The 12,463-nt window shown below is 45.0% G+C and overlaps 1 protein-coding gene across 1 annotated transcript in view; it reads left to right on the top strand.

Annotated features, from left to right (window-relative positions):
• The window catches only part of MARCHF4 (membrane associated ring-CH-type finger 4), a 119,621-nt gene extending 113,621 nt beyond the window's left edge, over positions 1 to 6,000 (top strand). Inside the window, exon 4 of the mRNA XM_079132996.1 lies at positions 4,914 to 6,000. Within this exon, the coding sequence (XP_078989122.1) occupies positions 4,914 to 5,281 (368 nt within the window). The 3' untranslated portion in view covers positions 5,282 to 6,000. The remainder of the gene's footprint in view (positions 1 to 4,913) is intronic.
• Positions 6,001 to 12,463: the final 6,463 nt, after the last annotated feature.

Genomic DNA, 12,463 nt, shown 5'->3' with positions numbered 1-12,463 from the left:
CTGAAAGGGGGTTGATTTGGATGTTTGGATTTTGTTTTGTTCCCCAGGAATCCTTACCTTGCATCGGCTCCTCAAAGGGGCATGACCCTAATCAAGGGCCAGGAACCACTGAGACTTTGTCTTCCTCTCAACAAATGCTTGAAGACTTGTTGAGCAAAGTGAGACTTGGGGTCCTTTTGAGATAGTGGAGGCAAAGTGGCAGCGGGTGGCTTGCTCTTGTCTCCTAGAGTCTCATGTGGTGAAGCATCAAGAGCTTTGAGGTGAGGGTGACTGCAGTTTGCTCCTGCAAACTGGCTCCTGCCCTGGGCTGTCCATCCCCACAGGACCATCCCATCTCTCCTCACAGCCCCAGTCACCCCTTTTGCCATCACAGTCCCAGGCCAGTGACCAGCCACCCTCCCCATGTGGACCACCATCCTTTCCCTGGTGGCTCATCCCAACTTCCCAGCCTTCCACTGTGCCCTCTGCTACGTAAGCAACCTTTTCTGTGTGTTTGCTTCATCTGTCTTTGCCTGAAACAGCTGTCTTCTGAGGACGCTGCTTCCCCCCATGACTCTCTAGTGGTGGCTCTTCTCTCTCTCCCTCTAGTCATGGGGGGACCCTGGAGCTGGGTCTGCATGCTTCTTGCTCCCCACTACCTCTTTCTTGCTGGCTCTCTTTTCTTTCTGAAGCCCCAACCCTCTGAACTGTGTGTCCTCTTTCTCTACCTCCCTTCTGGATGCTGTTGGCTACAATTCCTGATGTAGGTGGCTCATTCGCCCCTCCCACCACTCCTGTCCATAGCATCTGTATGCAGCAGTGGTACCATCCCATTCAGAGGCATTCTGGAAATGCATGGGGTTTGCTTATTTTCAAACAAAATATGCCCCAGGATTTATGTTGAAATTTACATTGTTTTGCTACAAATATCTTCCCTTTTGCTTTATATTATGTGTTAGGGCATCCTATTTTTTTTTTTTTTTTTAAGAAACCATAGTAGCTTATAATAGTTTATCAATTTGATTTTAGGATAGGAAAGGGAACATTAAAATATACATATTATAAAAAGAGGATATTTTGTCTGGTAGCATTGAGGATGGCTTGTGCTTCTCTATTACTCCACAGATATTTTCCTGTAGCCCACATTAGCCCCTAATTAAGTGGTTAGCCCCTAGACCCATAATCAAGTGATCACTCCCTAGATCCATCAACATCAATAACTACACTACTTCCAAAATTTGGATTTAAGTCTGGCCATCATCCCCCAATCTTGTAGTTTACTGACTCCAGTAATTCTCCAGCCTCATGAAAACCTTCTGGCATCGACTCTATCACTCTTCATTTTCCATGTCTCCTATATCTTTTTCATCCTCAATCTTTCCATCCCCAGCCTAGGCTCCAAGGTCCACCATAATAACCACTCACTTGAAAACATGGATAACTGCCATGTCTGCTTACTCAGAAAAGCAGTTTATGGTGGTTAAACTCACAGCCTTCTTACTCTTCACATATACCTGAGCAAGCAGTTGAAGATGTGGAGAAAAATTATACAATCTATGAGTAAACACATTTGAGATTTATGGCCACAAATCTCAAATGGGCATTGGATGCAGCCAGATAATTCTATCACATCTACCTCATAAATGCACTTTTTCCAGTATATGATTTCCCACCTTCTTTCTCCACAAAAGCTCAGCATATCCTCCCTGACGCTTTCCACCTTAACTAATGATCCCATGGGAGACGAAGATGCTCTTGGATGAGAACGACTGATTTTCTCACTATCACTTCTATCATCCTACTTCCACCTGTGCCCATCAAGCCAATGGCCACACCTTAATTTACTTGAGCTGACCTCTCAACAACATTTACAAGAGTTACCATGCCCTCTTTCTTGACACATCCTCATATAACTTCTGGGTCTCCCCACCTGCTGGACTTGCTTCTACCCTATTGATGGCTTCTTCAGAGCCTCTTTGCTGGCTATACCTCCACCAATACCTCCACCAAACCTGCCAACATTAGAAGCCCAGGGCTGCACATGGGCCCTCTTCTATCCTAGAATATCTCAGTATTTCCAAGTCTTCAAAGTCTACCTGTCCTAGTCTATTTTGTGTCGTTATAAGAAAATAACCAAGACTGAGTAAATTATAAGTAATAGAAATTTATAATAGTTCTGGGATCCAGGAGGTTGAAGATTACTGTACTGACATCTGTTAAGAGATTTCTTGCTACATTCTCCCATGGTAAAAGGAATGGCAAGAGAGAACCAACTCTCTGTTAAACTCCTTTAGAGACACATAATCCCCTTCACAAGGAAGGAGTCCTCATGGCCTGATTGCTTCTTAAAGGCACCACTTCTTCAGACTATCTCACTGGCAACATCTGAATTTTGAAGATTATGCATTCACCTTCTACACTCAAGACCTCTATCTCTAGTCCAGATTTATCCCCAAACTTCAGTTTTACATGTCCAATTGCCCACCTGACCTTTCAGTTAGATTTCCAAATGGACATCTTAAATTTTCATGACTAAAATATCACTAATCACTGTTGTAGGTTGAATGATGGCCCCAGAGACATTCAGGTCCTAATCCCTGAACCATTAATGTTACCTTATTAATATCTTTAATATTAAATTAAAGATATTAATTTAAAGACTTGAATTGGGGAGATTATCCTGGATTATTCAGTTGAGCCCCACATAGTGTTCTTGTGAGAGGGAAGCAGAGAAAGATCTGATGACAGAAGCATAACAGGACATGTGACAATAGAAGAAAGAGGATGGAATGAGGCAAGAAAGGGGGGAAGATGCCAGCAACTTCTGAAGCTAAAAAAGGCAAGGAAACAGATTCTCCCTCAAAACCTTCAGGAAGACACAAGTCTGGTGACTTTTTCACTTTGGCCCAGTGAGATGGATTTTGCCTTCTAATCTCCAGAACTGTAAGAGAATGCATGCATGTGGCTGTAGGCCACTAAATGTGTAGTCATTTGTTACAGCAGCCATTGCAAACTAATATAGTCATTGCCACAAGTCCACACCCCTGACCCTGGTGCCCTCCACATCATGGCAAATGATATTCCTACTCTTCCGACAGCTGAGACCAGAAGCTTCAGAATGATCCAGTTGTTTCTCTTTGCTTACGCCTCACCTGTCAGCAAGTCTGTCAGTTTTCCCTCCAGCATACATCCTGCCTCCAACAATGTCTCACTGTCTCTGCCACTATCACCCTAACCTAGGCCGTTCTCATTTCCAACCTGCATCGCCTCATCACTTCCCGCATAGTTTTCCCCTCCTACTCTTGTCCCTGTCTGCACCAGAGTGAATTTTCTGAAGGGCGAATCAGAGTCCATCATTCCCTCTAGTAAGCCCTTCAGGGGTGTTTCAGTCAGCTATTTCACAGCTGTGACTAACAGGACCCAATCAGAACCATTCAGGGGAGGAAAAGTTTATTTAAGGGCTCATGGTTTCAGAGGTCTTAGTTCAACGAAGGCTGGCTCCATTCCTTGGGGGCTCAAGGTGAGGCTGAACATCATGGCAGATGAGTTTGGCAGAGGGAAGCAGCTTACATGGTGATCAGAAAGCAGAGAGAGATTCCACTCTCCAGATACAAAATATATACCCCCGTAGCCACGCCCCAATTCCCACCTCCTCCAGTCACACCCTGCCACTTCAGTCATCACTCAGTTAATCCCATCAGGGACTAATCCAATGATTAGGTTAAGGCTATAACCCAATCATTTCTCCTTCAAACCTTACATTGTTTCACATGTGAGCTTTTAGGGGACACCAAATCTAAACCATAACAAGTAACTTCCCATTATACTCAGGATTAAATACAAATTCCTTGTCAAGGCCTAAAAGACTGGACCATGGGTTGGCCTCTGTCCATTTTATCTCCCTCCTTCCCTGCACATTCACCATTCTGGGCACACAGACCTTCATTTCTGACCCTTGTTTATTCCATCCCCACCTCCTGGTCTTGGCACTTGTATTTCCTATCACTAAAGTACTCTCTGGATCTTTGCAGAAGTCCTTCCTCATCATTTAAGTCTCAACTTAAATATCACCTCCTCTTTTCCATTCTTGATAAAATAGGACCCTCAACTCAGTAGCCAGTGGCTATTTAACCCTACTTTATTTTCTTCCTAGCATTTGTCAGCATCTGAAATAGTCTGATTGGTTTCTGCCTTATTGCGTGTCTCTCCACTTTAATGTAAGCTCTCTGAGAACAAGACATTGTCTGTCTCCATCACTGCAGTATATCCCATGCTTGCACACAGTAGGCACACGCTATTTATTTGCCTTGTTGCCTGATGTGGCTCATTTCCACTCTACCGCTGCCTCTGGCCAATATAACTCTATCATGTTATCCCTCCCAGGGATTTTGTATTTCAGTAGCTTCAGCCTATTTGTTCAAGGAGCTAACCAGAATTTCAGACATTGTTCAGCAGGTGTGGAATGACCATAGGGTTTCTTATATGCTGCTTTTAAAAGCGCACAATTCATTCAACATCTGTTAAATACTGGGTGCCATGGATACATAAGGATATTTATATCATGCCTAAATGGAAGAATTTGGTTTGCATCAAGCCAAGAAGGAGGCAAATGGAGTCCAAGAGGTAAGCAAAGGTATTGCATGTCTATTTCATGACTTGGTGTGGTGGCCCCTCCACCTTCTCCCTACTGAAGGAAGACCTGTCCAGCCTAGGAATCTAGGCATGACCCAGTGAGGCTGACCTAGAATTCTGATGGGACGGAAATCATGTGGCTCAGAGCTGGAAGGTAGATTTGAAGAATACAAACCAATAAGTCCCAGATCATTCCAGGACCTGAATCTGTTTGTAAATTGAGGGAGACTGTGGCTTTCTCCTGGCAGTGGCTCACCTTCTCTTGCTCAGCCTTTGTTTTTCTCTTCTCCCTGTTGCCTCAGGTCTCATCATCCACGAGGGACCTTCTGTGTACCGCATCTTTAAACGGTGGCAGGCTGTCAATCAACAGTGGAAAGTGCTGAACTATGACAAGGCAAAAGACCTGGAGGATCAAAAGTCAGGAGGCAGGACGAACCTCCAGACCTCCTCATCCGTCCAGGCCAATGTCCCCTCCTCAGAAGAGGAGGCAGCCAGCAGCCCTGCCCCTGAAGAAGGCCCTACCCGGGCTGCCAGCCACCCCTCAGGCCATCTGTCCCATCACCACTGTGCTTACACCATCCTGCACATCCTGAGTCACTTGAGACCTCATGAACAGCGGAGTCCCCAGGGCGGCAGCCGAGAGCTCGTCATGAGAGTCACGACAGTGTGACTGGAGAGCCCTGGGAGGAAGGGAGAGAACGCAGGAGGAAGGGAGCAGGTGTGGGGAGGCCAGAGCAGAAGGCAGAGGGCTTCGAGGGAGCCCCGGAAAAGGGCGGAGCTGGAGGGAGGCGGCACCAGGAGCAGTTTTGTGATTCCAGTCAGTAGTGTTCTCTGACAGCAACAGCAAAGGGAACCAACACAAGCTCAGCAACCATGGGCAATACAGACAGACAGAGCTAGCAGAACAACCTCCTAGGTGCACCGTAGGTACAGGAGGAGAGGTTGAGGGAGGGCAGAGTGGTCTGACTGGTAACAGTGCCTGTGGTGCACAGGCGGCAGAGAGAAAAGGCGAAGGTGACCGGGAGGAACAGCATTTGAAGCCTGCTCCACTTCAACCTTGACTTTCTTTTTGTTTCTCCCTGGTCTGTGCTCCTGGGCAGTGGGGGGAGGGGGAGGGACATGTGGGCTGGTAGGGTGGACACACTGGCTTTGGAGTCTCTGGGCTCACCTTGTGGCAGAATTTTTTTGATGATTCAAATGGCTTTAGGGACCTGGGATGGATGTCTCAGGAAGGGATATGTTGGGGTGAGTGGCCAGGGGTGTCTCCTCCCATGAGAACCTTCCCCGCTGGGCTCAAAGAGGGCTTAAGTTTGAAGATGGGCATCTGTCTGGGCCCTTGTTACTCTATTTCATGTTGATTTGGCTCAAAGATGTTTACAGGACACACACACACACCACAAGGAAAGTTGGATTTCTGGTAGGTAATGGGAGCACAGTCCTGCTGCTGTGGTTTAGCCTTTGATTCTGTCAATCCAGGAGCAACTTTCCCAACTATCCAGGACTAGGTCAGGCTCAGTGCCATGCCTCTGTGACCTGAGCACAGGAGCAGACCCAGGCCACCCCCCAGATCCCCTTCCATGCAGGTCTCCTAGCAGAGTTGCTGTGGTATGGGCAGAAGTTGGCTGATGTACTCCAAGGTGGAATGGAAATCTGGTTCAGTATTCCTTGCTGCTTGGGGCCCTCCCCAAAGAGATGGTTTGGTTAGTGCTCAGTGCGGTGTGCTCCCGGGTCCTTCCTACGCAGCCAGGCAGGCCAAGGCCCTCCCAGGGAGCACCGTCTTTGGAGCCCACCTGCTGGTTCCTGGGACCCTGCCAGGGAAGGCCATTTGGTGGTCACTTGCAGAGTTTCTTGTTGTTGTTGCACAATGGCCACATCATCCTTGGGTATTAAAGGGACACTGTCAAGTACTTTTTTAAACTAGTTTTTAGGGTTTTTTTAAAACTCTCTGTCATTTGTAATATTCTCTTAAAAGCTTGAAAATAAAATTTCTTTCCCTACCACTTGTGTCCCTTTCCATACAAAAGTTTTTCCTTCCTCTTTCCCATTCTCCCTCTGTGATATAACCTAGAGAAGAAACTCCAGCATTTTCATCTCTCCTTTGCGTGTATCGGTGAAGCAGGGCAGGAGGCTGCTCCTGTCGGCGTGTGGTGTGCGTGTGTGTGTGCTGTTTTGTATGTGTGTACCTACAGGAAAGCACTGCAACTCCCAGTGGCTAGGGTTCCTAGAACAGGAAAAATGTCCAACCTCTCCCAACACTATGGCCAAGAAACCTAGAAGTTGGGACATTATGCTGTGAGGAAGCCGGGGGGCTCCGGCTCCACCCTGGTGGGCTGTTTCACAGAAGCTGATGTGGCCCCAGGAGATGGGAGCAAGACCTTGAGTTCTCCCTTGAGCCTCAGAGAACAGCCCAAGTCAGGGCTCTGGGAGAAGTTTGGAGAGATCATGGGCAGCAGACAAGCCTTCTCCTCCCCTCGGCCTGGCCTGACCCTCCTTCCCTGGGGTCCACAGGTGGTCAGGCAGCGTCATCAGCTGCATGTGCACAGGCTTAGGGGGCTTCCTCCCCAGTTAAGCTTATAATTCAGAGGGTTAGAAAAGACAGCACAACTGGCAAGAGACCAGAAGACACAGAAGGGAAACACAAAACAAATGAAAACCAACAACACTGTACAGAAAAATCACGTTGAGTAAGGGTTTGACTTTTCAGTGTGGTCGAGGGACAGGCTTTTCAGTCTAATTAAATATCATGGACACTGAGGTTGTGTTACATGGATTAACCCTTTCAAAAACGCTTTAGCAACAAAAATCTGCATGTCATCAGAACTATTGCGACCATTAAGCTATCTTTCTTTGGTGATTCACAGGGTACTTCAGAATCCCATGGACATTTAGAGGTGTCATTCTGAATCTGTCATACTAAAGGACAGGTGATTAATGAAAAATTCTCATAGGATGCTGAAGTTTGTTGGCTTTTGAAGATACATGCTCCAAAAGAACCAGGATGTGATGATCTGTCTTATTCACTGCTATAGAACCAGGACCCATAGTAGTGCCTGGCACACAATAGGGCTCAATAAACAATTCTGAATGAATAAGGTATCCTGGGAGGAGTACAGGAGGATGCATGTCCAGCACCCAGGAACATAAGTGCTTTTTATCTGCCAAACTGTCCCAAACCTTCACCAATATTTTAACTCATTTAATTCTCCGAATCAATGGGAACTACCATTAATTAAATTTCCCAGGTAAGGAAAATGAGATATGGAAACGTTAAGCGTGATGCTCGAGGTCATGGAGCTGTAGCTGGCATGTCACGATGTATACCTCAGCAGCCTGATAGCATGCACCGGACTGTTAACCACTGTAGCACACTCTATCACACTGGAAAAGTGGAAAGGCATTTACAAGTTTTGTCCTGATTCAAGAGGCAATGGAGGGAAATGATTGAGTCCTACACCAGCTGGATAAAACCCAAGAGCCAGCATGTCACATGCCTCTTAAGGTCAACTCAGGTCAGCTTCAACTTCTCCATCCCTCGTCCAATGGAAAGGTTGATTCCTTCATCAGAATTTCTAATAATGCAGAACCTAAATTTTTTTTCCCCATCTGCCTCCTACTCCAATATCCAGAATCTTCTGAATTCAGGAATCCCATTCCCTGTCTTCAAGTAATTCCTTTATTTGAACCCTGTTAAGCCCAAATGTTGGACATGATTCCTTCACCTGGATTCTCCCTTCCCTCCAAATACTCTGTTTAACAGCTTCACTGGAAATCTAGAGGTAACTTGAGGTTTATTCATACCAAAACCTACGGTGAGAAACTGCCATATGAAAGGTTCTTATCAGGTTGGTGCCTCAAATATAAATGAGACAAAACCACCTTCCAGGATTCTTTTGTCTAGTTATTAGACCAGTAAGAAGCCCAGCATTTTTCATCAATCTTTTCTCACAAAAAATCCTGGGAAGCTTATTCATACTAACTGTAAATAAATAAATTAATGGCATTCCTTTCCTGGGGAATTTACATTTTTAAAAGGAGATAATGCTTAAGTGAGGGAAGTGCCTTTGTAAGTGATGGAATTTCAATCATCCCCAAGTAGCTGGAGAGTTCAGTTGCACTCGTTCAGCCAGGATGATCACTCTGTGTCCATGTGCATTTGACACACAGACACACGTGCAGGAAGGCGTAAACACAGCAGGAGAACAGCACATACATCCCCTGAAAAGTGCATGGAGTCAAGGCCTGTTGACTGAGCAGGCCTTCAGTATTCCTTGGGAGATAAAGATACCCAGGCAACAGGTACAGAGGGGCAGGAAGTCCTTCTGAGCTGGAATATTCCTTGGTTTGAGCAGTCTCATTGTCTAGAGGTTGGGTTTGCGATATCACCTCTTCTGCTCAGTCAGTGACCATTCCAAGGATGATTTGGTGAAAGGCGCCCTCTGCACCTTCCAACACAGAAGGCTCTCTCTTTTCCAAGAAAAGGTGTAGAAACTCTGGAACTGCCACTACCCTGAACATGCTGAATCTGTACCTGCCCAGTGAATCATGGAGACATTGTTGGTAGTGTTAGTCCCTCCCTCAAAGCCGCAAGCTGAGTCATCATCTCATATCATCCATTACTCAAGTTATTTCAGTGGATGCCCTCTTCCCATGGGAAACCCAGGATTATTGGTTTTGATAGGACAGAACCCCTATAACCACTCCGACCACAGAGGTGGGACTGTGATCCAGGTTTGGATAATTAAAGCATCTTATTTCCCTGTCTACAGGCATTGGCTCAGAAATGGGCATGTGAACAAAGCCAGTGAAAGTCCATTTCCCTTCACAAAGATTGCTGGCTGGGAGTCGGTAGGTCTTGGAAAATGAAAGACCCCATTTTCTGCCACGTGAAATGTACCTATCTTCAAAATAAAGTCAAGTAGACACATACGGAGCAAAAGGAGAAGAAAGATGGACTTGCCTCTCCTGGACCCACCCAAGACTAGGCGGTTTTCGCCACTAGATTTCTCAGGATAATAAATTCCACTTCAGTTTACATTAGCCTTAACTGGATTTATGTCATTTGCAACTAAAAAAAAAAAAAATCCATTATGAATGTATAGATTTCCAAATATCCTCATCACAAAGTTTTGGGCTAAACACAAAGGAAGTGCATTAGTTGAGAGGTCAAAGGAACTGGAATGAGTTGCCTCCCTCTTCTATGGAGAAGGGACTCAAGTTTGTATGGTGTTAGCATTTACAACTGTTACGCTCCTTTATGAATCTGCTCAAAGTTACCAAATGGTTAAATAGAAAGACAGTATGTACAGACATACCTGCACTTTCAAACATTATCTTTTAAAAATTATATTAATAATATTGTGTCAGGGAGACAGTGGAAGGATGTATGGTGAAAAGCAGACATAGCTAGTATCCAACATCCTAACTCTGATTGAAGGGCTATGGAAGGAACAGGATCCAGTTGTGAGGCCACATGACAGAAGCCTGGATTCTAGGAATCAGAGCCGAAGGTAAGAGCCGAAGCTAGTAGTAAGACCTTGATCCACTCACCAAAGCCAAAGGGGTTATCCATTATTCACCAAGGCATGGCCCCACACAGATGTCCCAAGTCATACTGTTCATTGAAAAATACAAGCTGCAGGACCATATATACAAATGATCACACAGTTATAGAGGCATGCCCCACCTCAAAAACAGACAACCTTCACCCACATATTCCAAAATGCCATAGGTCACGTTACCATTATTAGTATTATTCTTGCTAGGTTAAGCAGGCCACCATGAGTTCCTGACTTTAAGAATGAGACCTATGGAAGCAACCAGAACTAGGTCAGAATCTTTTGTGAATGTGGACAAGAAACAGCATTTTCAGTCTTTGGTTTCCTCATCTTTAAAATAAAAATAATCAATTCACCCCTCAGGACCTTTGCGATATCAAAGACAGAACATATAAAGTAGGCAGTGAATAAATTAGTCCTATTTATTGTGTCATTACCAGCATATAAAATAAACAATGTTAAAACAAAGCAAAAATAGGTACTTGACACCAATATTGTCTTTTAATTTTTCATTCAGCTACAAGTAACAAATATCCAACTAGGAATAACTTAAACAATTAAGGGCTTATTTTTCTTTTATAATTAGCCATCCAGAGTAGGTAGCTGCTGGCATCAGTCTAGCTGCTCAGCTACGTCACTAGCAATCCAGGCCCTTTTTTCTCTCTGCTGTGGCATCCTTAGAACGTTGATTTGTCTCCTGTGGCTGCAACTTCACAGTCTCAGGTGGGCTACTACAGATCAAAGCATGAAATAAGGGAGAAGGGGTGACCCAGTCACATTCCTTCTTTCTGTCAGGAAAAGCTTGCACCTTCTCAGAACCATGCTCTGGCTCCTAGATGCTCCCATGTTTCTCATTTGGACAGAATTGTGTCACATAGCCACCTCACTGCGGGAAAGACTGGGAAAGTGATTATTTACCCTGTTCAATTCCTGCTACGGAATACATCAAAGGAGAAAGAGATGGGATTGGATGCTGGGTAGGCCAGCTGGGGGTGTCTTCCCCATACGGAGGATAGGAAGATAAATCAGTGTGCTATTTTTGAGGACCATTTGGTAGCATTCCATTAAATTGAAAGTGCACATACCCTTCAACCCAGGAATTCCATTCTTTTGGAACTCTCCTAGAGAGACAGTAGCAGATGTTGCATTTGCAAAGAGCTTGGGAAAACAAGAATGGATTCAATGTCATTTAATAATGAAAAAAGAAAAAAAACTGGAAAGAACCTAAGGCCTGACAACATGGGGGTGATGAAGTATAAGATATTGAAACCAGCATCCAAGAGAATGTCACAGACCTCAGGCAACTGATAGGGAAAGCTCTCAAAATCATAGTGTTAATTGAGAAATATAACCTGTAGGACAACATGCACAATGGTCACACCTGTAGAACAACAATGACAAAAAAAAAAAAATACATTTAACATATAAAATATAGAAAAGTTACCACCAAACTGATTAGAGCTATTTATTTCTGGGAGAAGATGAGGTTCGAGAATGTGAAAGAACTTTCTGAATTTTAATAAGACTGGATTAGTGTAATATTTGTGTAATGTTTTACATGATGGTACATGTCTGCAGTGGGACAGTAACCATTAAAGATGATGATTTAAATCTTGCTAGAAAATAGGCAGCTCGTACTTGGAGGAAGTCCTAACTTATCTTTCCTGAGAACTTACCTTGGAGGAATGGTTGTCTTGGGTATGGAGTAGAGGATTCCTGAGTTTTCCAGTTTCTATGGTTCTGGGGTAAAAAACAAGGAGATTTGCAGTTGGGGCTTTATTTGCTGATCCAATGGCAGGCAGAGTCAGGGAGGAGACCCTGAGTTTAATTATAGGAGTGACTTCCCTCTCTTTAGCTAGAGCTTGGGCCTCCAGAACAGAGGTTTTCTAGAGCCACCTCTGCAGTAATCAGGGATCTGGAGTTTCTGCTGCCATCACATGATTTACAGAAGATCCTGCTTGGGCCAGAGGCACCGAGTGCACCTGCAGCCAGACCTCTTTAAGGGTGGCCACCAGGTAGCCCAGCTCTCTCTATGCCAAAAGAAGCAAAGCTGGTGGACACAGGCAGGACCATCTAGGCTGCAGGCCATTGGTTATCTCTTCTCTTCTCTCTCCTCCTTCTCTACTCCAACCTTCCAAGTCCTTCCTAGGCTAGGGTTTTCTTTCCAACAGCAGATAATGGCAGACAGATTGTTTGATACCAGCATCCCTACCCCATGCCCACTCCAGTCTACAGCCCTTAGAACCCACTGGGCTCTGGTAATAGGAGCCAGTCCGGCTTTGCCCAGGGACATGTCA

This window comes from Sciurus vulgaris (assembly GCF_902686455.1).
Source record: "Sciurus vulgaris genome assembly, chromosome: 3".
In the NCBI taxonomy this organism is placed as follows: domain Eukaryota; kingdom Metazoa; phylum Chordata; class Mammalia; order Rodentia; family Sciuridae; genus Sciurus; species Sciurus vulgaris.
The sequence above is the reverse complement of the archived record's forward strand: the minus strand, read 5'-3'. Positions and strand labels throughout refer to the sequence as shown.